The 26207-nt window shown below is 47.6% G+C and overlaps 1 protein-coding gene across 3 annotated transcripts in view; it reads left to right on the plus strand.

Moving 5' to 3' along the window:
• Window positions 1–26207, plus strand: part of HTR4 (5-hydroxytryptamine receptor 4) — a 62622-nt gene that overhangs the window by 34441 nt on the left and 1974 nt on the right. For 2 of the 3 annotated variants that reach the window (XM_085074050.1, XM_085074051.1), the window contains exons 5-6: window positions 6163–6316; window positions 6570–7222. In XM_085074050.1, coding sequence (XP_084930176.1) covers window positions 6163–6316; window positions 6570–7222 — 807 coding nt within the window. Of the gene's footprint in view, window positions 1–6162; window positions 6317–6569; window positions 7223–25692; window positions 25858–26207 lie in introns of all 3 variants that reach the window. The other variant, XR_014854954.1, reaches the window with a different exon arrangement.

The following is a 26207-nucleotide window of genomic DNA, read 5'->3' on the forward strand; positions in this document are numbered from 1 at the left end:
ATGTCCCCAACTCCTGCTGCTGTCCCCATCAGTCCCCAACATCCTGGGACAGCCTTGGCTGGCAGCTGATGCTTTAGGGATCAACCTCAGCCCTGGGTTTAAAGGTTCCTGGCAGGAACTTGAATTTCTTTGCCAATTCTCAGTTGCTTTGGGGTTGTTTTTTTCCACAGTGAGAGCTGATTGGGAGCAGTGTGAAGGGCACAGGGTAGAGGAGAAGGTGGTGGATGGATGAGTGGGTTTGGTGGAGGGCAGGATGACTCAGCTCAGCATTGATCTCCTCTCCATCCCCAGTGCTTCCCTTCCCTGCTTCCTTCCCAGAGCTTAATTCAGTTTTTTTAGCTGTTTGCTCTTGTGGTCATTCTGAATTTATGGGAGTGTGCTGCTTCTAGTTGTGATTTTTTGTGATTTATCTGTTTCCTTCTGTTTTATTTCACGGTGTACAAGTGTGAGTTTTAAGGGTTTTTTTGAAGAAAACTGGGTGGTTTATCTAATCCTAAAGCCTCACTTTGGAAAGTCATTCCCTCCAACATATCCACAAGGTGTTGCTTGAAAAGACTTTGATCTGATAATATCTTGTGTCTATTTCCTTTGCTGCCTCTGGAAAAGATGGAAACAAGGACTGAGGCTTGAATTCTCCAAGGCATTGGAGAAAACCTGGAGAAATCATCACATAACAAAGTGGTTTTAGTGCTGAGCCACAGAGAGAAAAGAACTGCAGAGAGTCACTGTCAGTCTCAGTTGGAAAAGGGATTTTCCAGGGTAGCAAAGGTACCTCAGGGCTCACTGAATCCCAAGTTTGCTGCCACTGCCTTATGCTTTTTCATCATCTCTTTGATATTCTAATATAATAGAGAGATTTACCTTAGGATTATTTATTTACTGCATGTTTTATGCATCCATGTCCATTCCTTGTGCCTGTGCCATCAAAAATAATTGCACTGCAGATCAGCAGCCCCAGAAGCTGTGAGAGAATCTCCAAATACAGCAAACCTGTCAGGAGAGGCAATTTTCTCCTGCAATATTTGCAGTGCAATTACTCCTCAAAGTCTTTGGAGGGTGGGGAAAACAGAGGAACAAACAGGTCCTAAATGTCTGTGGGTTTGGGGTTGGATGCACATCTGGATGCAGCTGGAGCATCCTCTCCCTGCTTCCTGCATCCTCCTGGCTGTCCCAGCCTGGGGACTTCCCAAGGTGATCCCTGCTGGATCTTCTGCTTGCTGGAGTTTTGCACTCATTTTTACCCAACAAACCAACCCCGAGTGTGTTTGTCCATCCCAAAGCAATCCCACACTCAGGCACAGCCCCAAATCCTGCTGAACACGGCAGAGTCATCCCAGAGAGTCGGAGCAGAGCGACAGATGCTCCTTGTGCTGTTTGCAAACATTAATTACCGTTAATGGACTGCAATTAGCACAGTCCGGAGGGAGAGGTGATGCTCTAGAGCCTCCTGTGCCCTCAGCCTGGACAGCAGCCCTGTCCCTGTCCTGTCCCTGTCCCTGTCCTGTCCCTGTCCCTGTCCCGTCCCTGTCCCTGTCCCTGTCCCTGGCTGGTCCCAAAGGATGCCCTGGGAAGCTCCAGGTTGGCAGCACGAGGTGTTTCCCCAGCCTGGGAGGAAGCAGCTGTGCCCAGCTGTGCCCTGTGAACACCCCAGGGCCACCGGGAGGTTGTTAGAAGGGAGAATGATTACATTTTAAATAGCTGTCGGTAATGAATGGTGAGATAATTAACGGTAATTAATGGTTCCGATGTGATTCAATGCCCCACTTTGCAGCTGGAGCTCTGAGCAGGCTGGAAATCCCTTTTCCCACCTGGATCTCAGGGCTCAGGTGGGACAGAGGAAGGGCTGAGCAAGGGCAGCTGGAGATGTCCCCAAGCTGGCAGAGGTGACACAGCTGTGGAGCTGTCCCTGCCAGAAACCCACCCAGAGCCTGCAGAATTCCAGTCTGAGAGCATTCAGGAACATCCCAGAGCAGATGGGCACGGCACAGGCTGAGGGATGCTCTGTCCTTTATTAATCTTTGCAATCCCCCCAGAAATATTTCATTTATTTTGCCAAAAATCCCTCCCCACACCTCAGCCCCAGGGGGACCCTGGAGGAGCCCTCTCTCTCCATTTGGCAGCATCCATTTGTTTGTATTCCCTGCTAAATTTATCCAGCTCCAATTAACTGTTCTCTTTAGCATTTTTTTCTCAGTGTAATTATCTCGACACCAGCAGGGCTGTTGTTTTTCTAATAAGAATTTAATTTGGTTAGATATAATCATTTTAGGACATTTCCTTTTTCTGGACCAACGATGCAGAACTTTGTTTGCTTTGGCACAATGAGAGCCCAAAGCTTATTTGCTCAGTGGGAAAAAGGGAAAATAGAAAGAGCTGTTCTTTCCAAAAACAGAGTTAAAATCTGATTATCCAGAGGCCAGAACCTGTTTTCACTGAAATATCAGCAACAGTAGTGCTGGATTAATTCCCCACAGGCACGAATAAATTGAGATTGTGGCTCCTTAGGTTCATCACTTGGGCAGGGCTCAGCTGGAGCCTCTGTCCCTGTCTGGATTCCCTGAGGGACAAGGGCAGTGACTTCCCAGTGACAGAGGAAACCTCTTGCACCCTAACTTTGGGAGAGAGCCAGTAGCACCCACAGTTTTCCCATCCTTTTGTCTTCTCTTTCCAGTTTTCCCATCCTTTCATCTTCCTTTTTCCAGTTTTCCCACCTTTTTGTCTTCTTTTCTCCAGTTTTCCCACCTCTTTGTCTGCTTTTTTCCAGTTTTCCCACCTCTTTGTCTTCTTTTTTTCCAGTTTTCCCACCTTTCACCTTCTTTTTTTTCCAGTTTTTCCACCTTTCACCTTCTTTTTTTCCAGTTTTTCCCCCTTTCCTCTCCTTTATTCCCTAGCTTATCTCAGGAGCAGTGCAATACTCCCCAGCAGGAGTGCTCAGGGGCTGTTCTGTGTCTCCTGCTGGCCCCAGGGCTGATCAGACATATGGAATGTTCAGCATTTCCCACATGCACATGACACCAAACGGTGTGGAGCTTTGGCCACCCCCGGAGTTGGGCTGTTCACAAAGGTGGGGGTGGATTTGTCTGTCTGAGACAACTCCAGAGCTGCTGGCAGGGTTGTGCCTCGAGGCTCCCAGCTCAAAACCACACTGCAAACCTGGCAGATCCTTGCATTTCTCCCCAAGGGCAAGGAATTCTCTCCTGCAGCTCTGTAATTCCGTCTCTGCAGTGCCCAGGAGGTGTCCCTGCCGTGGCAGGGGGTGGAATTTGGAATTAAATCATCTTTAAGGTCCCTTCTGAAGCTCCTTCCCGGTGATTCTACAATTCTGCGGTGTCTGCACTGACCAGAAGAGCCATAAGGCCAGAGAAATGATGGATTTCTTCTTTCCAGCCACCTGTGAAATGTTAGCCCTTGATTCATTCCTGTGGCAAATGTCTGACAGGGGAAAGGAAAAGTATTATAATAACCTTTGCTTTACTGGAGGAGCTGCAGCTGCAGGAAGGGATTCCTGCATTTCCCCTCCAGTGGAGAATGTCATTGCAGAGGAGAGGATGTTCCACATCAGCTGCACTGCTGTGGGTAACAGGGAAGTGAACATTCTCAAGGAACTTGACTGATACTAGAATTAATATTTAATTGGGGCTGGACATGGTATTAATCACAGTTGTGCATTGCATTTTCCATTCATCCATCACACTGCCACAGCAGCACAGATCAGATATTCTTTATGGGCCAGGAAAACAGCTCTGCCTCAAAATGAGGCCAAAATTCAGAATATGTCTTGATTCCAACCCCTGACTAAAACTATTGATAACCTCACCGATATAATTACTTTTCTCCCAGTGAATAAATAGCTGTTTAAACGCCCAGGCCACCACATCTATCAAACCACCAGCAGAATTGCTGTGACTTCCAAGCCTTCTGTTGGCACTGCCAGCTGATATCTGATTGCTCGGGTGGAAATGGAAATCCTGCTGGAATCTCCCGCTGGAGCAGTGGGTGCTTTGCTCCTCTGCCTCAAATTTGTCACCCACACTCCGCTCAGGGCACTTTGTCACCCCAAACAGTGACAATTCAGAAGTTCTGGGAGCAGCACCAGCGACAATGAAATCAAATGAAATCTTTTGACATGGAAGTGGAGGAAAATTGCTGCTGAATCACTGGGAGGGAAGAAATATGAGAGCTTAAGGTGTCATTTTTGCAGGCATAATTTTTACTCTAATGGCCTTTAATAGCAGGAACAATTCAGAGTAATTCTTTCAGCTGCAGCAGAGGGAGAAGCAGAGAAATGTGATCACTCAAACTGCTGGGAAGAACTGTTTTCCTGCTGGAGTTAATTAGCAATGTACAGTGGTTTTTCCTTTCCTGTTTGCTCATCCAGCTTGTCAAAGGGCAGCTGCTGTCTTGGATGGTTTTATCCTTTTATTTATTGGATTTCTTCTTTTGCCCTTTCTGCAAATAAATGGAATCTGTCAGGACTTGGCTTTGATGCCTTGGATGTCCAGCCCTGGGCAGCACTTTGCAGTGGGTGACTCTGAGATAATAAACAATTAAATCGTTGATATATATAGTTTAATATAGATTCTCTATGTGGAGAGTCAGAGGAGCAGCTCTGATGGCAAGGGAAGCTCCATCTGTCCAAATAAACATCCCAAAAATACCTGTTGGAATTCAAAGGTCACTTCATTTCCTGGGGCAAAGATCAGCCCCACTGTGGCTTGAGCTCCACAGGAACATTTCCCCTCCAGCTCTAAAATATCAGCTCCTGGCAAATCCCATTTCTTTGGAAGTGAAGCTTTTTCCAGGCTGATTTTTCACTCACACAGGAAACCAGAGGAGAATGGAGGAATTATCAAATTGCAGGAGTTGAATGCCTGTTTCAGCGTTTTTCCCCTGTGACATTTTGAATCTTGTTTCAAAGAGACTTTTAAGAAATGTTTTCTTTTGACACTTTGATATTATTTCAACCCTCTGTGTGGAATATATCATCTGATTTTATCAAAATAAAGCAATTCCGTTGACTCTGCATGACTTAAAAAAAAAAAAAAAGTCTTAGGAAAAAATGGAAATTCTTATATTTTTGTGCCTGTTTAGGACAAAGCTCTTGGTTCCCTCTCAAATCTTGATGAAACAAATTGCACATCTCACAGAGCAGCCCTTTAATACACACACACATGTGCTTGCTAATTTAATTTCTCTAGTTCATGTTTCTGCTGACCTCATAAAATTTTTTACAGAGTGTGCTAAAATCCAAAAATCAAAAGAGCAAAAAATATTTCATTGGGAACCTAAGATTGATTGTCAGGCCAGGACCACTGAAAGTCTGCAATTGGATATCTGCTGATCTCTGCTTAGGAATAAATAATAATTGCAGAGCCATGAGATTTCCAGTTTTAGCTTTGCTTCACGTTCCTGATGGACAAATCCAGCTGCAGTGGGATGGCACAGGAACCAAACAAACAGAAAATTGGATTTCTTATCTCTTTGAGAAGACTTTTTTTAGTTCATAACTCTTTTAGGAGCAGGGACTTGTTGTACTTGGGAGTTTCTGAATGGCTCAGGAGGAGGAAGGAGAGTGCAGGGAGCACTTTGATGGTGCAAAGACACATTTGCCCTGTCCTTGGGGAGGTTAAATCCCAGCCAAGAAAACAGGTGGATTCTTGGGAAGTAGAAATGAAGCTTGGATATGGAAAAATATTTCATTTTACTGACATTTTCCCAGCTTTGAGAAACTTTGTTAATTTGCAGGAACAGCTTTTGCAGCCTTGGCAGAATAAATGTCCAGTGCAGGTAGGAAACTCAGCCAAGGCTGACTGGAAGGAAAGGATGTTCCTTGTTCCCTCAGTGCTGAGGGACAGGAGAGCTCAGTATGGAATCTCTCCCTCTCCCCACAACCTCAGACAAACCACAGATTAATCTCTGCCTCATTTTCCCTGCCTGGAAAACACAAAACATTGACTTTTCCTTGCCAGTCACCCTGATATTCACCCTGAGGAAGCATCCTGAGCTCCTGCCTGAGAGGCACAATGCAAACATGCTACAGACTCCTTTTTTCCCTTTATTTTGACAGGCAGGAGAAACAGCTGGAGAAAAGGCTTTACAACTTAATTTTCAGAGGACTTTGGAGCATCCTCTGAGTGTTTCTGTGCCGTTTTTGCCCCGCAGGTACTATGCCATCTGCTGCCAGCCCCTGGTGTACAGGAACAAGATGACCCCACTGCGCATCGCAGTGATGCTGGGAGGCTGCTGGGTCATCCCGACCTTCATCTCCTTCCTCCCCATCATGCAGGGCTGGAATAGCATTGGCATCATCGACCTGGTGAGTGGCCAAGGAGGGACAGCAGTGCCATGTGTTGGGGGTGGGATGGTTGTTAAAATGGGATTTTCAGGGAAAGGAGGGAAGGAAGGAGGGAAGGAGGGAAGGAGGGTGACATGAGATGATCTTTAGGGTCCTTCCCAACCCAACCCAACCCAACCCAACCCAACCCAACCCAACCCAACCCAACCCATTCTCTGATTCTCCAACTCCCCCTCCTTCCCTTTCCTTGCCTGATCCTCCTCACCCATCCCAGATCCAGCAAAGGCAGTTCAACAAAGCCTCCAACTCCACCTACTGCATCTTCATGGTGAACAAGCCCTACGCCATCACCTGCTCCGTGGTGGCTTTCTACATGCCCTTCCTGCTGATGGCGCTGGCCTACCATCGCATCTACGTCACGGCGAGGGAGCACGCCCGGCAGATCCGCCTGCTGCAGCGGGCAGGGAACCCCCAGGAGCCACGGGGCAACCTCCAGGAGCCACGGGAAAACCCCCAGGAGCCACGGGGGAACCTCCAGGAGCCACGAGGGAACCCACCAGAGCCCCGTCAGCACCCGCCGGACCAGCACAGCAGCCACCGCATGAAAACCGAGACCAAAGCTGCCAAGACCCTCTGCATCATCATGGGCTGTTTCTGCCTCTGCTGGGCCCCGTTCTTCGTCACCAACATCGTGGATCCCTTCATCAACTACTCGGTGCCCGGCAAGCTGTGGACGGCTTTCCTGTGGCTGGGCTACATCAACTCGGGGCTGAACCCTTTCCTCTACGCCTTCCTCAACAAGGCCTTCCGACGTGCCTTCCTCATCATCCTGTGCTGCGGCGACGAGCGCTACCGCCGGCCCTCCATCCTGGGCCAGACCGTGCCCTGCTCCACCACCACCATCAACGGCTCCACGCACGTCCTGAGGTGAGACACGGCCAGAGTTGTCTGGAGATTTTGGGCAGGGTTGCTGTGGTCGTCAGTTAAATGCTTGGAAAGGGATGGGGTGAAAGAAATCCTGAGGGGATGGGGTGAAGGAAATCCTGAGGGGATGGGGTAAAAGAAATCCTGAGGGGATGGGGTAAAAGAAATCCTGAGGGGATGGGGTGAAAGAAATCCTGAGGGGATGGGGTGAAAGAAATCCGGAGGGTGCTCGGATGGCCTGGGTTTGTAGGGCACGGGAATGTGTGGTTTGTCCAGAGGTGTGGCCAGGAAGGAGCTGGGAGAAGGCAGAAGTTGTGTGGAATTTTGGCGTTATTGGGTCTGAAGGGAACAAGGTGACCCAGTGGATGCTGCCTGCTGCATCTCTGGTAAAAGGATCATGATATCCCCATTCATCCCATTATCAGGGGATCATGATAGTCCCATGCATGGGATTATGGTAACCCCTCTGCTCCTCAGCTGTGCCTCTGAGGGACCACCAGCCACTGCTGCGTCCCCTGAGCTGGTGAAAGGCTGGGATGAATGTCCCAAACACGCTGACCCTGCTGGGGCACTCTGGGACTCTCTGCCAAGAGGGGTGGTGCTGTTCTGTCTCATTTTGGGGTGTCTGTGTTCCCCTGCAGCCCATCCCAGCCCTGCAGGACACAGGGAGCTGAGTGAGCCATGGTGCAATTTGGGATTCCAGGGAATTTGAACCTCCACATCACCCTCCTCACCCCTCACTGCCCACCTGGGTGTGTTCCCTGCAGCAGCAGAGTGTGGGATGGGCATTGGGGGGCTCTATGGGATAGGACACTGAGCCAGAGGTGGGAGGCACAGCAGGAAGAAGGAAGAACCATTAATTCCCAAAATACCAGAGCGAACTGCAGGCTCTGGACAGAACCTAAGGTGTTTCTGTGCAGCTGCCCAGAGATTTGGTCTGGATTTGGTTCTGTTGTTAGCTGGCTCTCCACAGACAGACAAGGACTTGGTGACTGTCAGAGCTCAGAGAGTCAACCAGACACAAAGCACTGCCCAGCTGGTCTGAATTCACCCCAAGCTCCCTTCTGCAGGGATTTTTGGAGCTTTGGAGAGAGCCCTGAGTTCTGTGATGTCTGGGAGCTGGGGCAGGCCTTGTCACAGCCTTGAGTCAGACCCCTCAGCTCTCAAAGCCATGAAGGACATTGCAGAATGTTTCTCTTTGATGACAGTCTGGTGGCCATGGTGCCATGTCCCCGAGCCCCGGGTGGCTGATGGATGTGTGGCACTGTGCCAGGCTCAGCCTGCTCCTCTCAGGGACATCAGAGGCTCCTGTGCTGAGGAGGGAAAGGAAAATAAAAGCCTTTACCCGATTCTGGTTTTTACAACTCCTGTCCTGCTCTATCCAGATTATCTCCTGCTTTTCCATGTCTCTCCAGTTCCCACTTCCCACTGCCTCATCCCCTCCTCTCTCCACACTCTGGGGGAATGCAGCTCTGCCCACCAACCCTTCTCAGAGCAATTACTGCCTGCTTTCCTCAGCTTTGGAACTGAGAAAAAGTGGGACTTCTGTCCCTGGTGCAGACCATGCACTGATGGGGATGATGGAGGGGTGGGAATCAAAGCAAAACCAATAAATTGTAATTTGTGGATCACTAACTCAGGTGAGGAATTTTCATTTCTTCAGTGCTTTGCTCTTAAATGCCAGAAAGGTGGCATTTAAGATTGTGAATCCAGCATGGATGGAAGAGAAATTTAGTTAGGCAGGTTCTCTCAAGACATTAATACAGATTTTTGCTACCTTTGAAACATAAAATACTGAAACCTTTCTGCCAGGGTTGGCTCCTCCCAGTGCCACAGGGGTTTCACCAGGATCAAACACTTCTTTTCCAACCTCAAAGTTGCTTCTTCCTGACCAAAAGCTTCTGCAAAAGGGGAAGTTGTGCCAGTGGGATTTTACATCTGTTTTTGTGCCCTGGCAGGGACAGCAGGGGCAAGAGGGACAGACTTGTGCTGCATGTGGGGCACTCAGCTATGACAAAAATCATAACAATGAACTGCAATAGGTGGGGATTTCTGGGCGTTCAGAGTTCTGTGCAGCACCAGACTGAAAAACGCCAAAATCATCCGAAAAATGCTGTGCTCCCCTTGAAACTGATTGTTTGCATTCCTCCTGTCCTGAGTGGATATTTATTCAACACAAAGCAACAAACTCCTGTCTCCGTGAATCACTGAGCTCTTGCACAGCACAAGTGGATGGGGAGCCAGGGCAGCATTGCTGGAATTCCTGCAGAAAACAAGCTGGGAGATTTTGCCACAGCAAAGAAGATGACTTTGGGTGAAATATATCTGAGCAATGATCAGAGCAGACAAACTCTGCAGCGTTTGGGTCACAGAGGTCACTCTGGTGTGTTCCCATTCCCTCTCAGAAGTGCTCAGGCACAGCTCCTGGGAGAGATTTATTTCCCACTCGTTTTCCAGCACAGAGAGGTCTTCTCCAAATGTCAATTGGATTTCTCCAAGGCAAAACACATCCTGATTTTTTTTTGTTTTTTCTCTTAAAAGAGCCAAGAGAAACAAAGTGGGAAAACCCAAAAACATTCAACCTTAGGGGCTGGAAGTGCAGTGAGCCTCAGTGTGCCCTGCTGCCATTGGAATGGAGTGCAGCTACTCAGGTTTTCAGTTTTTTGAGGTTTGACAACTCCACAGATCTGTTGGAATAAAAATAAATCCCTGCTGGTTGTAGGGAAGAGGTCAGAGCTGCTGCGGAGCAAAAGGATGAGTGGTCACAGAATCGTGGAATCATGGAATAGTTTGTGATAAAAATAGGTTTTTGAATGGCTTGGGGATGGTTTTTTGAATGGATTGCGATGGGTTTTTGAATGGTTTGGGATGGTATTTTTTGAATGGTTCATGATGGTTTTTTTGAATGGTTCAGGATGGTTTTTTTTAAACGGTTTATGATGGTTTTTGGAATGGTTTGAGATGGTATTTTTGAATGGTTTGTGATGGGTTTTGGAATGGTTCATGATGGTATTTTTTGAATGGTTCATGATGGGTTTTTTTAATGGTTTAGGTTTTTTTTTTAATGATTTGTGATGGTTTTTGGAATGTTTTGAGATGGTATTTTTTGAATGGTTTGTGATGGCTTTTTGAATGGTTTATGGTGGTTTTTTGCAATGGTTTGCAATGGGGTTTTTTTGGAACAGTTTGTGATGGTTTTTTGAACAGCTTGTGTGGATATTTGATCCACCACGATTCCCCCCAGCCCAGGGTGGTCCTGTGGGTGGAGCAGAAATCCCACCCCACCTGTGCTGCTGGGATTTCCTCCAGCTGGGGCTGAACTCAGGGGCTGAACACACTGAGCTTGTTCCTGAGCTGTTCCTGGTGGAGCTGGCAGGTTTCTCTCCAGGCTCACAGGTAAAATATATCTTCTGTTCTTCCTCCTCCTGTTCCTCTCCTCTCTTATCCTTCCCTGGGTGCTAAGGCAGTGCAGAGACCACAGAGCTTCCCAAGGCAGAGCAACACCCAGTGCTGGGCTCGGAAAGGGTTAATATTTCTTGCTGCCTGGGAATTGCAATCATCCTGCAAGATGAATCAGAGCTCTGACAATTTCTGTCTCCCTCACCACGAGTTCATTAACCCCAAGTGGTTAATTTGGACTTGCTCTGCCCTTCCCTCCATTCCCCAGCAGTCCCAGTTTCACTCTGGGTTTGCACAGAATGTTTTTGGAGGTATTTTGGAGTTAAGTGTGGAGGTTTTGTGCTGAGCTTGACCTGCAGAGCTTTGGGGTCTGTGCTGTCCCTTCTCCAGCAGTTCCTGTATTCATGATCCCAAGAGGGGAAAACATTCCCCTTCGCCGAGGTGCTGAGAAAGCACATTCCCACTAAATTCTTTATTTTTTTTAAAATTCCTGAGCAAAAGCTTGCGAAACACAGCAAACAATGAGCATTTTAAAATGATGATTTCAGTGATATTTTGTTCATTTTGCCCCTTGAGATGTGTTTTCCACTGCAGAGGTTTCAGGTCAGGGATCAGCTCCCTGTGCAGGCAGAAGTGGCTCCAGACCACAGCCTGAGCTGAGGGCATCTCATTGCTGCCTGCAAATCTAATGTTCTTAAATAGTCAAGAGATAATTTGGTTTTCCACTCAAATTTCATTAGCTGCCAACCTGGGAAAGAATCCTCTAAAAATACAGGAGATTATTAGGCTGAACAGCAACTAAAAAAAGAGTTTTGTCATTTCTTGCAGGAGACTTCCTGTAATTTTTTAGTGAAGCTTTGCCAATATTTACCACCAAACTTATGTTCCAGCTTCCCTGGCGTGGTTTTATATCTTGGCATCATTGCCAGCCTTTGGTGTGACATTCCTGGGCCTGGAGCTGTGTTTTGGGGTCATACTCAGCCCAAAAATGCCTCACCAGAGGAAACTGAGCATCTGATCAGAGAAAAGCTCCTTGTCATTGAGCTGAGTGAAATCAAGATATTTATCTTATTCCTTACAAAGGAAAGAGGGGATTAGAATTTTAAAATACCACCATTTCCTTCCATTTTAGAAAGATAATCTCTTTCAATATGTCTGGATGTTGGAGAAAGAGATTAGAGTGAAGCTAAACCCCTGTTTGTTATTTGGCCTCATGCAAGAGTCAGGATCAGAACTTGGGCATCACTTTGTGTCTGGTGGGGAAGGTGAGGCACTGAAGGGCACCTTGAGCTCTGAAATGACTGAAATGTTATTAATATTTTCTGCTTTTAATTGCATGATTTCTGCCCATTCCCTGACAGCTCCTCCTGGCACTGCCAAAGCCCAGACCTGCTGGAGACTTCCCCCTCCAGAATTCCCCTCCAAAAATGGAATCCAGCCCAAAGAACTGCATGGACATAGAACACACACATCCCTCACAATATATCCCATATTTAATCCAGCTCCAAGTCCTCTGCCAGTCTCTCCACTCATTCCAGAGGTCCAGGGTTTGAAACTAATTTTGGTACCTGAATGAGCTCCGTTATGGATAGAAATTTGCTCTCCACCTACTTGCCTTCTGTTTCAGCTGCCCTCTGAATGTGTTGGGCTGGTTCTCTCCTCTGCAGAGATTCATTTGGTTTATCAGCAAAGTGTTTTCAGACACTGCAAATTTGCAGAGAGCCCCGCATGCCTTAGGGTCAGAAATTCTCTGGAAACCTCAGCAATTATTGTCATGTTCTGCTCTTCCTCAGGGCAGCAGAGTCTCCATCTCAGAGCTAATTGTATAAGTGCATTTTAATTTTAGGCTCACTCCTTTCTTCTTCTTATTTTTCTCAATAATTCTCTTCCTTTCTGATTGCTGGAGGAGAATTTATTTCAGCATTTTCTGCCTCACCCCTTCCTCTGTAGGGAAGGGAACTCACCATGGGGAAAAGCTTCCCTGTTGCCATAGAGTGCCTGTGGGAGAGAAAACCTTGCTATTCCCAAGATATTTCGCCCAGAAATTTGGTATTTCCAGGAAGGTGTCAAGGACTGTTAGTACATCTGCTGAGATCTGATTGTTTTTCCCCAATTTGGCACTTTTGGGATTCTCCCCATCGCCTGCAGTGCTCACCCACCTGTGCTCTCAGCCCTTGGGCAGCTCTGAGCATCTTTCCAGCTTCAGCTTTCCATTTCAAAGCAGGGAAGTGGCCATTTGGAGGGTTTGGTTTATTTGGCAGAGCAGAGGTGATCCTTGCTAGCTGAGAGTTGTTCCAGAGCCAGGTTGGGTTGGTTTGCCACCAGCAAAGCTGCACTGCTGCTTTGGGAATGTGGGAATTCCATCATCCTGCCCTGCAGACTCCATCCCCATCCAGTCCAGCTGATTAAAGCTCTTCCTGCAGGAGCTGAGGAGTTCCAGTCCTCACTGCTGCACTAATTATCTGTTCTTTGGCCATCACAGACCACTGCAGCCATCAGAGCAAACAGCAGGTTAAAATGCAGGTAACCAGATTTAGGGGCACTTTGGGAACTCCCCAGGGACTCCTACCTTGGGCTTCTGCTGAGCTGCATTAAAATTGGATTCCAGAAGGCTCAGAGCCATCCCAGGCACAGGTTTGAAATGAGTTTTGCACAGCAATCCTTACGATAAATTTGCTGTGTAACTTTTCCTCGCTGCAGTAGTGCTGGCCTGGGAATGGGAGCATGGCTGGGGTTCATCCTGAATTCCTCCTTTCTCTGTTTCTCCTCTCAGAAATCAGAATTCCCATCTTGCTCCATTCAGCATTCCCTGGCAGTGGGTGAGGCAGAGCTTTCAGAGTCAATCCTGTCCCTGGAGTGTGGATTGTGTCTGACACTGTCACTGTCAGCCTTTCAGAGATGTTGCTGAAGATTTAGCAGAAGGGCTGTTAATGAGGCTGTTAATTTGTGTCATTCCACCCATCCATCAAAGCACTTCAGGGACTGCAGAGCACGTGGCACTAAAGAGCTTTTGGCTTTATCCGTGAAGTGTTTGTGTTATCGTGGAATCCTTGAGGCTGGAAAATCCCTCTGGGATCATCCAAGCTGTGCCCGATGCCCACCTTGTCCCCAGCCCAGAGCAGTGTCACCTCCAGGTGACACCTGCAGGGATGGGGACTCCAAACCTCCCTGGGCAGCTCCTGTCTTTATTTTTTTTAATACTTCGCCTTGCTATTATGTCACACCCCAATTGATGTGACATCCGCTCAGGAGCATCTTCCTGCTCTGAGATCCTTTTTCCTCTCAAGATGAAGGATAACAATTCCTTCAACCTCCAAATCTTCCAAGGTCTGTGTCCTGGTAGTGCTTTTTCCCCCTCTGGAGTGAAGATACATAAACCACAGTTTAAGTGCCACACACAGCAGTATATTTGGGAGATTATTTAAGAATTGAAGGGGAAAAAATACAGAGTTGTCCCTTTGCAAAGCTCCATGAAACAGAGCAGAGCCAGACAGGCAAACTCCAGTACCACAGAAAAGAAAAATCAAGAAACTGCTCATGTCTCCTATTAATGTTATCTATGAGTAACTTTATCACTGATTGATCTGTCAGTGCACAGCAACAGCCCCAGTTTCCACTGATATATTAAAGCACATTAATGCATTCAGGGAGATTCATGCCCTGTGCTGCTTTTGTGACAGCCTCTTCCAGCACCCTGGCTGGTATTTATTAGCACTGAAAGCACTTCATAACACTTGGCTACAACATCTGAGACAAGAACGGCACAGAGCAACTGCTCGGCAGGCAGGGAGGCAATTAGGGGTGACAATCCACAAGTGCTGCCAGGAGAGCTTCAAAGAGCTGCCGGTGGGGAAGGTGGGGATGTTTTATCCAGCAGGGATGTGCAATCCACCTCCCCAGCCAGGGATGCACCTCCTGGGCAGCCCTGCAGCTCCTGCCTTGGGCACAGCCCTGGCTGGTTTCTGTGGGAGGGAGGAAAAGCAGATGTTGAGCAGGGACAGTGCCCAGGGATGGCTGGAGCTGTGTGAGACAGGATTAGGTTGGATATCTGGAAAAGGTTGTTCCCCAGAGGGTGCTGGCACTGCCCAGGCTCCCCAGGCAATGAGCACAGCCTGAGGCTGCCAGAGCTGCAGGAGTGTTTGGACAGCACTGCCAGGATGGCATTGTTGGGTGTCTGTGCAGGGTTGGGGTTGGATGGATGATCCTTCCAGCTCAGGATATTCCTGGTTCTATTCTGTGAGAGAACTCCATAAAGCACCAGCTCAAAGGACTCAGGGAAATGAATGATGCACTTCAGTGACAAACCATTGCTGCTTCTGTTTTTGGAAGGATCTTTGTCCTTGATAAATTTTAAAACAAGCCCATAAAAACCCTTTAAAACAAGCTGCAAGCTAAATTAATCTCCTTAATACCCTGTTTCCCCTATGCTTGGCTTCACACGTGTTTGCCTGGGAAGATTTGGCTGTAAAATCGTGTCTGCTCACCTTGGAATGCTTCTTGTCCCATTATCCATGGTGGGGCAGCACAGCTGCTGTCAGGGGAGGTTTGGGAATGTGGCTGTGCCTGTGACACCACTGACTGCTCAGTATTGATGTGAGGCTGTTTCCCGATTAACCATCGCTGTGTTTTCTCCTTTCTCCCCTCAACTCCCTCCCTGTGTGTGTCTTTGCTCCTCGTGCACTAAAAGTGGCTGTTCCTCTGTCTCCAAGCTCCTCCTGCTCCTGTGCAGCAGACCAGCTCCTGTCTAACCATGACCATGCTCTGTAAGTCCCTCTTTTATTACTGCCCTGTCTGTCTGTCCTCTGGTTATTGCAGCCCAGTTTAAACCTTCCTTTATTCATAGCTGAACATAGGTGTGGTGGAGGCAGCAGCCCCAGGGGAATGGGGATGTCTCCCAGGACATTGGGAATTGGTTCCTGGCTGCAGGATGCTGTGGATGACAGGGATTCTGTCCTTTGGGGTGGCTGTTCTCACGCCAAGGACAGTGGTGCAGCACTGCAGGGTCTCCTCAGTGGACAGAAGAAAAGCAGGATATAGAAAGTGGGGTTAAATATTAGGGGAAACCTTCCCTGTGAGGTTCCTAAAGAAGCTGTGGCTGCCCCTGGATCCCTGGAAGTGTCCCAGGCCAGGTTAGACCTGTCTGCAGTCAGTGAAACCTGGCAGCTCTGGGGTTCCCCTTCCCTCTGAGGTCCCTGCTGGGTTTCTGCCACCCCAGGAATTCTCCAGGGACCAGGAATTGCAGACACACAGCTCCAGCGAGATGGAGTAACTGTGGAATTGGCTTCCTGCTCAAGATGTGTCTGGAAAAAGGGCAGGGAAGAGGAGCAGGACTCATCCCAGGATTGAGAAAATCCTGGTGGTCACAGTGACAGCCTCACTGTCTGGGAACTGGGATGATAGACCCCAAGGCCTGATAGGACACAGGGAATGCATCCCAATGTGCCCATCCCTTCTCCTGCATCCCCAAATCCTGATCAGACTGCACAGTTCCCAAAAAAACCCCAATTATCCCAACAGCTTTATGGCAGGCAGGGGGTTCCCTCTCCTTTTCCCCTTCAGTGCTTTTGTTTGTTCCTCCTAGGGACACAGATTGCAGGGAGGCAGCAGATTTCAGCAGTTGCTTGCAGCCAGCAGAGTTGAAGGCAATTTCTGTTGCCTCCATCTGGAAGTTTCCCCAGCCAGGTTCCCTGGGAGGGCTCAGCACAGGGAGGCAGAGCTCTGCTCAGGCTGCACAAAATTTCCTTCACTTCCTCTCCGAGAATTACGGAATTATAGAATGGTCTGGGTTGGGAAGGACCTTAAAGCTCACCCATTCCACCCAGCCATGGCAGGGACACCTCCCACCATCCCAGGGTGCTCCAAGCCCTGTCCAACCTGAAACACTTCAGGATTTGGGGATCTAAGAGGCTTCACCCTGAGCAGAGATCAAATTTCAGCTGTCTGTGGCTGTTGTTCCTTCAGTCCCTTGTGTCAGGTGTTTGTGAATATCCTCATGTCAGTGCTCCTGTCTGCTCCCATCCCTCTGTCCATCCCTGTATTGTGATCCATCTTGGCTGCAGTTTTCCCAAAAAGCTCCACTGGAGAGAAGCTGCCAGTGTGCTCTGCAGCCCCAGCTGGCTGTGCTGCTCTCTCGGCTCTCCAGGGAACTTGTCACCTCTGCCTGGAACAATCTGAGCTGAACAGCCCTGTGACCCTTGGACATAACACCTCTCCCCTTGTTCTGCTGGGCACTGAGAGGAAAATCTGGATTTTCCATCATACCTATGCTAAACAGCTACAAAACCTAACCCATCTGGTCTGGTAGGATTTTACACCTCCCTGGTCAAAGGGACAAATGCTTTTCTCAAGGTCAGAACAGCAGCAAAAGTCGCTCAGAGTCAGAAATGACAACGAGCAAGGACAAAAAAATCAGAATGCACTGGAAAAACCTGCCCTGGGCAGTCCCTTCCATGCTCTGGGCTGGTTTTCCCTGGTCTAGAGACAGAACTGGGGTGATAAAACTGCTGCTTGTTCTTCTGCTTCTCTCCTTGTCCTTGTTTATGGCCCCAGTTGATTTTGTCAGAGTTGTTATTGATGAGATCCTCGGTGAGGCTGCAGGGAAGTTATTGGACATCGTGCTGGGATTTTTTGTTGAGGCTTAAAAGCACTGAGAGGGAAGTTGTCAGTGCCTGTCACAGGAACTTAGCTGATTGAAACGCTTCAGGCATCAGAAAAAGTGTTTGCAGCTTGTAACTCAAACCTTTCCCCACAACCATCCCTGGAGACTCCCTGGAAGGAGAAGGAAAATCTCCTTTTGGTCTTTTTTCCTCCATTAACAGCTCCTTGGTGTGATAAGGATAAACCCTGGTGGGGATTACAGCTGTGGTTGTACAGGAGATGTCTTGGAAAGAGGTTTCAGCAGCAGAAATTAGGGGCTGGACAATTTTCCAAAGGATAGATCCATCAGTTTTGAGGAATGCTCTCAAAGAAGCAATGGAATCACCCAGCCTGCTGGAAAGGGCAGTAAGGGTGATCAGGGCTTCATCACCAGCAGCACTCCAGGATTCACTGGGAAGAGGATTTGTGGCAGTTGGTGGGAGGTGCAGTGTGTGCATCGTGCCCTGGGAATTCCACGTGCTTTTCTCCAGGAGAAACAAACTCCAGGGCTGTGCAGCATTTCTGGCTTGAATCCCAAGGGAAGGAGAGAAAACCTGCCATGGGGGAACCAGGAAAGAGAGATTTTCTGTTTTTTTCCTGTTGAACCTCAGGGTGAAAGAGCAAACAGGCATGGGTGTGTGTGCTCTGTATTCCTTGGGCACAGCAGACTGCAGCCAGCACCTCCAAAGGCTTCTCCAGAAACCCTCACTGGGACCTCTTCCTCCAGATTCCAGGGATTTCTGAGCCAAAGCTGCTCCTCCATCCTCATCCTTCCATTCCTGGAGCACAGCAGGAGCAGGGAGGAGTCACCAGTGGTGCCGATGGCAGCGCCATTTCCAGAGCTATCAACAGTCTCATTGTCATAGCTCTTGGAATGGTTCTGCCATAAGCACTGGACTGCCAGCAGCTGTGCCTGGGAGGAATTCCTGTTCCAGCTGGAATTCCCACCGTTGGGATGAAGCTGATTCCTGAAGGATGGATGGACGTTTCCCTTGGTAGTTTGGAGTCTCCAAGGATCACCACACTCTTCTATCCCAGAAATCCCACATGGAGAGATTCCTGATGCATCCAAACCTCCCTGCTCAGGCCAGGAAGGAGCAGAAAATTCATGGAAATGCTGGGAGCAAACCAGGCAGGCTCTGCATGTTGTTTTTGGGAAGGATTGTGCTTTTCCAGGGAGTTTGACTGGGTGTGTCTGGGGGGATGAATGGGGACAAAGTGCTCACCCTACCCAGACCATTTTTGGGGTTGTGGAACTCCCTGTGCTGCACTGCAGTTGTATTGCTGAAGGAACAACAGCTGGAGAGAAGATCCTGGTGACAAAATCATCCCAAGTGGAGCTGCCAAGCAGACCCAGGAGCCCCAGGAGCTGCAGGGGCACAGGACAGTTCTTTGCTCCCTTTCTCTTTGCTCCAAGAGTTTTCCTGCAGTGCTCCATATTTTGCCATCCCAGCAAAGAGAATCTGATTCCCAGCAAAGAGAAATGTGTTTCTGGCTCGAGGTGTGCAATATCAGGGATAATTCTGGTCACTGAAGCATCCTGGCATCTGTGACAACCTCAAAGTTGACTTGGCCACCCCTCTGGAGACCTTCTAAGGACAAATTAATTCCTTCAGCTTCTGGATTAAACTCTCATGCAAACCATCCCATGGAGCAGAGAGCATTACACAGTCTGTTAGTGGAATTAAACAGAGCACTGAGCTCCAGAGATGCCCACAACACTTCATTAAGATTAATTAAGCAACGTGGTTTACAGCTGGAGAGGATGAAAGGGAGCAATTCAGACCTGGCTCCCGAAGGGCTGAGATGCTGTGTCCATGAAGAACAGAAATATTGTTTTTTCAGCAGGAGCTTCCCCAGCCAGGTTTGTTCACAGGAAACAAACCTTTGTTTAGCCCCTGGAAAACTCCCATCCTCCTGGCCAAGAAAAGGCATCCCTGTGCAACTGGGGGGAGTGAAGACCTGGATTTCTGGAGGCTGGGTAGCACAGATAAAGCCAAAAAAATACAGGATTTCCTTCACTTCCTCTCCGAGGCAGCAGCCAGAGCAGTGTGATCTTCATTTCTTAGAATTATGGAATTACAGAATGGCCTGTGTGGGAAGAGGCCTTAAACATCACCCAATTCCAACCATCCCAGGCTGCTCCAAGTTCCATCCATCCTTTCCTTGGACATTTCCATGGATCCAGGGGCAGCCACAGCTTCTCTGGGAATTCCATCCCAGCCCCTCCCCACCCTCCCAGGGAACAATTCCTTCCCAATATCCAAACCTCCTCTCAGTTTGAAGCCATTTGCTAATTTATTGGGCAAAACACATCCTTGGTTGCCTCAACTAAACAAAGACTTGTGGTACAAAATTGAGTTTATTTTGTGAGCCAGGGATGGTTGTAGGAGAGCCCAAACTGATGTCAGCTACAGCAGAAACTTGATGGCTGAAAAGCAATTTTCTGTCCCATTTGCCACATGTATCACTGCTTTGCTCTGCCTCGAGAAGGAACAAACATCAATCTGAGCAGTTTTTATTGACCAGAGCAGGGACTGGGGCAGAGATTGATGGGCTGTGTCATCTCCTCTGCAGCAGGAAATAGAGAGACCCAGGGGCAGCCCAGGGGTGGCACAACCTTCTGATTTGTTTGCTCTGCACTTCACATTCCATGGCAATTGGGAGGTGGATGAAGCAAGGGACAGGTTGGGTGTCACAGGTGGCCCTGAGAGACACCCAGAGCTGCACAGGAGAAAGCAGCAAATAGCAGGAATAACCTCATGTTAACAGAGGGGATGTGGAAATAAAGGTGTTCCATCACAGTCCCCGTGAGTGTCCTTGGTTACCTCCTGTGGTCAAAATCAATTCATTGATCAGTGGAACTCTTCATGTCATGTCCCAGTCCCCAGGGAATTTCCCTAAGAATCTAAGGATTCTCTAAGGGATCCTTCTCTAAGGAATGATCTCAAGAGGAGTAGCTGAGAGCTGTTTTTACTCTGAGAAAAAAAAAAAAAACAAACCAACCCCGCAGAGAATAAATAAATACCTGCTTGATTATGACCCCTCATTCCCTGGGTTCCCCCTCAATGAGCTGTGCAAATATTCAGATTTCTGCCTCTCCTGCCCCTTGGACATGGTGCATTCAAAGGCTGAGTTTGACCTTTTTCTTTTGGGCCTCTTCAGGAGATTTGAGGCTCTGTTCATTGGGATGCTCAGAGGAAGAAAAGGTTTTATTCACAGGGAAGTCCAGAGGGTCCCTGAGGGTCCCTGAAATCCCAGAGGGTCTCAGAAATCCCCGAGAGTCCCTGAAATCCCAGGGGGAGCAGAACCTGCCATCTCTCATGGGCAAATGTCTCCTCCAGGAGCTCCTGGAGAGGCTGAGGTGAGATAACAGCACCAGCACAGGATGTTTGGGGACAGAGTGACAGAAATTGGGGACTTTGCAGCCTGTGAATCAGAGCAGGAGGAAGCAGCAGCTCTGTTCCCCCAGCACAGTGCTGAGGATGATGTGACCCTGCTGGGAGAGCTCTTGGCAGGGAAGGGGATGAGCAAGGGGAGCATCATCCTTCCTGAGAACAGGGGAAGGAACACAGCCTCAGGCAATATGTGCTTGGCTTGGAATCTTGGAGCCAAGCTGAAAATGGGGAGAAACAGCCAGGAAAGGGAGGGAAGGAAGGAATTTTGCTGGGGGGGAATGCAGGGGGACAGAGGAGGTTGGGGAGCACGGGGTGGGGCTGAAATCCCAAAATTTACTGATCAAACCAAGGGTTTTGGGGGAGAATCTGGATATTTCACTCCAGTTAAGCACCCACTGCCAATGTCCCCATCTGTGCTGTGACATTTCATCCTGAGAAAAGGCTCACTGAGGATGAGGAGTGGGGAGCACAGCTCACCATTAATTAATATTGCTCACCATTAATTAGTATTGTTCACAACAGCACGGCTGGAGTTGAAAGAATTCACACCCAGTGGGCTGTAAGAGAGAAAGCCCAAAGCCAGGAATGTGTTCCTTTCGTCAAATCATAGAAATATTAATTGGAAAATCTGGATAAAGAAGGACAAGGGGGAAGAAACTCCCACTGAACAGAACATGGTGTTTGCTCTGAGCAGGATGGAGAGCTGAGGCACCAAATAAACTTTCACTGAAATTAGTGAGACTTACTACAACTTAACTACAACAGGTACTGGTTGAGATGCTAAAAGCACTACAAGGATCTTTATTATTAATTTTTTTTTAAAAATTTGTTATTTAATTTAACCAGTTTTAAATTAACTGTTATTTTACTGGCACTTCATTGTTTAATTTTTATGACATAACTCCATTACAATAAAATATAATTTTCAGCCCTTGAATTAGGCACCTGAAGATGAGCACAGCACTTGGAGGCTGTGCAGAAGCTGCCAGGACACAAAGCTGAAGGTTTAGCATGGACAAAAGGCAGGAAGGGCTGGATGTGTTCCCTGGGGAGCAGAATTTCGGTGGGAGGGACACGTGAGATCCCCAGCTGCCACGAGGGAGTTGGTGGCATTTGCTCCTCAGGAAGCAGTGCCACCAGCAATGTGCACATGCCAGACTTTTGTTACCAACACGTGGTGATGGGGAGAAAAATCTGCGTTTGACACAAATAATAAAAAAATCTCTGCTGTTCACACACAGAGCGGGAAAGGATGGGGAGTTTTTTGGTGACTTCAAGCAGCTGGAATTCCATTTTCCGTTGGATATTTCGCTGGAGATAAACCATCCATTCCACATGGAGAGGGGTGGTAAATTTGGCAGGAGCTGCCCAGGGAGGGTTGGAGTCCTTGGAGGTCAATTCTGCTCCCCAGGGAACAAATCCTTCCTGCCTTTTGTCCATGCTAAATCTACTGCTGTCCAGGGAATTCCTGGAGGTGACACTGAGTGCCCTGGGCTGGGGACAAGGTGGGGATCTTGGACTGGATGGTCCTGCAGGGCTTTTCTAACCCCACTAATTCTGGGATTCTAACCACTGTGGCACATGTTTGAAACCTGACAAACCCCACTGCAGGAGGAAACAACTCCCAGTGGATTTTGCCTCAGTTCCATTCCACAGCTTTACAAACGTTGATTTTTTCCCAGCAGATAAAAGATTTAACACCACCAGCGGTGAGCCCTCTATTAAAAAAACCTAAAAAACCCATCCTTATCTTCCATTTGGATATTATTAATTGATCCTGCTTGTGTTTCATTAATTGAAACACTTCCCTTAACCCCAGCAGCCAGGGGTGGTTGGGAGCTGCTCCTGCTGGGCTCTTCAGTGTCCCTGATGTGTCTGAGCACTTCCCAGTGCTCTCCTCATTAGCAGATTTGGGGCTTTTTATGGCTGCTGCATTAATTATGGCACAAATAACGAACTGCAGGCCAAAATTTGTAGCTAATTAGAGCCCCTAGTGGAGTGCCAAGCTTAACATTAACGAGAGAGAAATGGAAATAGGGAGTTAATGGGAGAAAAAGGGGGAAAAGGCTCCTCTCCCCACCATCACCCCAGTGGCCTCACATTTGCTGACTTGTTTACTTGGTTTGTAATTAGCAAATGGATTTCACTCACTGCAAACAAGGAGCTCCTGGTTGATTTTTAAATTTGCTTCATTTCCATCCTTTGGTGCCCAAATTGCTGTTTCTGCTGTGGGAACATCGACTTCCCCAACATCAGCACATCACAAATCTGTAATGGGAGATCAGCAGCTCTGGGTCATCCCCATCCTCTGGGCTGCTGGAATCCTTTGTTTTCCATCACCAATTCGTGTTCATCACACCCAAATCCCAAGGTTTTTAGCTAAAGCTGAGCAGAATATCCTGCAGTGGGAAAATAGGGAAAATGATAAATATTATCCAATGAAGCAGCTGGAAGGCAGCAGCATAAGGGGAGTGGGAAAAGGGAAAAATTATTAATTCAGCAATGGAGGTGATGGAGGTTGGAAAGGATCACAGGGAAATTCATTAATAAAGTCTGGCAATAAAGAGGGTAAAAAAGGAAATGAGCACCTGCAGTCCCAGGGAAACAAAATCTGAGTCAAATTCAGCAGGAGAAAACTAAAAGGAAACAAGAGGCTGAAGGGTTTGGACATCTCATTCCAAAATCCCATCTCAGGTTATTATCACCTGCACTTTTAAACATCCTCCTTGGAAAAGAGCCACATCTCCTGCAATAAAATAAATAAATGGACTGGAGGGGTTTAGTCCTGGCTTGCCAGAAAAAAAAAAAAAAAGAAAAAAGAAGGATGATGGAACAGTGGAAAAAGAAAGGAGAGACAAACATGCTGGGAGATGCTTTCTTTGTTTCTTGTCACTTGTCAGAGACAAAAAAAAAATCTTTTTTCCTTTTCTTATCATATTTCTCACCTTCAGGGGCTTTGATTACTTGAGAACTGCGAATTTGAAATCTGTATTTCTGTAGAAATCTTACAAAACACACTGAAGGCAGGCTGAGGTGGGCTGGAGGCAGATGTTTTACAAAACCTCTGAAATTTTGTAAAGAATGCTGAGGGCTGAGTTCAGCTCCCCAGGTCTGAGCAGCATTATTTGATTTAAAGATAATGAAGAGATTCAGCTTAACTGCTCAGGAGTGAGAAAAATAAACACTTGTCAGGAGACAGAGAGAGATTTGTGTTTCCATTTGACTACAAAGGACTTGAAAATCAACATTGCTGTCAGAGCCATGTAAATAATTTAGCAATCCAGACATTTTCCCAAGATCTGGGGTTTTGCTATTGGGCCATAATGGGATAATTGAATTTATTCTTACCTTGCTCTGATGGTTTCCTGCTGATGGCCAAGTGCAGAGTTTGGTGAGAACAGAAAAATTCATCCCAGAGGTTACTGGGAAGCTTTGAATTTGATGGAGTCTGTGAACCTGGGAATGCTGAGAGGGATAATTCTGCTCCCATTTCTGCAAATTTCATATGCAGCTGCACTAAAAGCAAATGTTTTGTGAAACTCCGTTTAATTTGGCCTCTGTGCATTCTTTTTTTTTTAAGCAGAAGATGGAAAAGGAACAATGCATTTCGTTCCCATTTCGTTCTGACATTTGGTGGAGCTCAGATTGAAAGATTTTGCTCTTTCAAAGTGGAAAAATATCACAGATTAAAATAGTGAATTCCAGAGATTCTCGGATTTCATGTCACACTCCTCTCAATCCTCTGTTTCCCAATTTTCCAAAAATGCCAGAAGCACCTTTTCAGGGAGACAACAGGAGGGCAATTTCCTGGCAAACACTCTCTGATTTTATTCCTGGAATTGATTCCTGGGGGGTTGTGGCTGCCAGAAAACACAGAATTTAAAAAAGACCATTTTCCACCTGTTGCTGACCCAGGAAATGAGCAGAGCAGATCCATCACTGCCTGGGATGAGCAAAATCATTTTAAAATTCATTTAAAAAATCATTTTATAAAAATAAAAATAATTCAAAAATCATTTTAAGCTGCTCTCTCCTCCCCTCACTTTTATGGTGTTTTATGAACTTTTTGTTCTGCAATCCCGAGTTTGTGGCTCTGGAGCTGAGCAGATGGTGCCAGGCTGATGTCAGAGGGATTGTTCATCCCAATAACCTCAGCCAAGGCATTGTTCACCACAACCCCAGTCTGAGAGCAGCTTTTTGCTCTTACAAGTCCATCTGAAAGCAGCAGAGCTTCGAGCAATGGACACATGGAGGGTGAAGTTCCAGCTGTGGTGCTGAAAATGTTCCAGAGGGGAAATCACTTTGCAGCTGGGAGAGAAAGCCAAATGCAGGGCAAGGTGAATGGTGGAGCAACACAACTGTCACATCACAGCAAAGTTTAAATCCTTCATTCCATTTAAAATGGGGCTCCAGACAACTTTTACCTCAAAACCTCTTCTACATTCCACTGGTTTAGGTGGTTGAGGATAAAAATGGTAAAAAAACCAAACTATTAAAAATGGGATTCTGCTCAAGCCAAATGCAAATCTTCTGAGTTCATCACATTTTACATAATTACATCTTGCTTTCCTCTGGTCCCAACAAACCTTTCCTGGGTGTTCCTGCAAATAATAAAAGATTTTATGATGTAATGGGAGCAATCATCACCTACTTGAGTTTTCCTTGGAAATCTTATTTCAGGTAGAATGGTTCCTGGGAGGGTTTCTAGTTGTCCATGAAGGAAGAAATGTGTTTTTAAGTTTTCCATTTGGAGTTGGGATTCAGCCACTGGAAAGGCAGAAAATGGAGCCACAGGCAGTGAGTGTTCACTCCCAAAATTGCCAATATCACAGTGGGGAGATCACTCCCCTGATAAAAGCAGCACCTGCAGGGTGTGAAAGAAAAAAAAAAACCATACCAACCCTGGGAACACAAATCTGGGAGCAGAGGATTCCTGGAGATGTTGGGACTCTTTTCAGGGCTGATGTGTGAGCCACAAGCTGTCACCCCAGGGTCAGCACTGCTCCTCCCTGCTGTCCTAGCCGTGCTCTCTCCCCGCAGGGTAAACAGCTGGAAGTGCTGAGCTCCCTGCCAGAGGCTCCAGGCAGACCTTGGTGCCACCCAGGACACCCCAGTGACTCCTCCTTAGCTCAATGACCTCTCAGCTGGCACTGCTGCTCTTGCTGCTCTTGCTCCACTCGGGGATGCTGCACAACACCGAGGAAGGTTTGGTTCCTTGGATGTTCCACTCCCTGTCCATCGTGCTGACCAGAGCTGCTCCTGCATCCCCAGGGATGGAGCTGAGCTCTCCCATCTCTGTGTCCCAGAGCTGTGGCATTCCCGAGGTGTCCCAGGTGGATTGTGTCCCTCAGTGTCCCTGTCTGACTTGCTCCATCCAGTTCCAGCTCTGTTATCCCTCCGTGGTCATGTCGTTGGGGTTTGTTCAGTGTGAGGTGCAAAATGTCTTTTGTCATCTCTGACATCCACTCTGTGACTCGTTAGCAGCACGTTTGGGAAATTCCTGGTCCTTGTTTAAAGTGCTGCAGTTCTGAGGGATGTTTGAGGGAAATATCTGC

Source organism: Lichenostomus cassidix, chromosome 13 (genome assembly GCF_008360975.1).
Source record: "Lichenostomus cassidix isolate B80296 chromosome 13, HeHo_3.0, whole genome shotgun sequence".
Classification (NCBI taxonomy): domain Eukaryota; kingdom Metazoa; phylum Chordata; class Aves; order Passeriformes; family Meliphagidae; genus Lichenostomus; species Lichenostomus cassidix.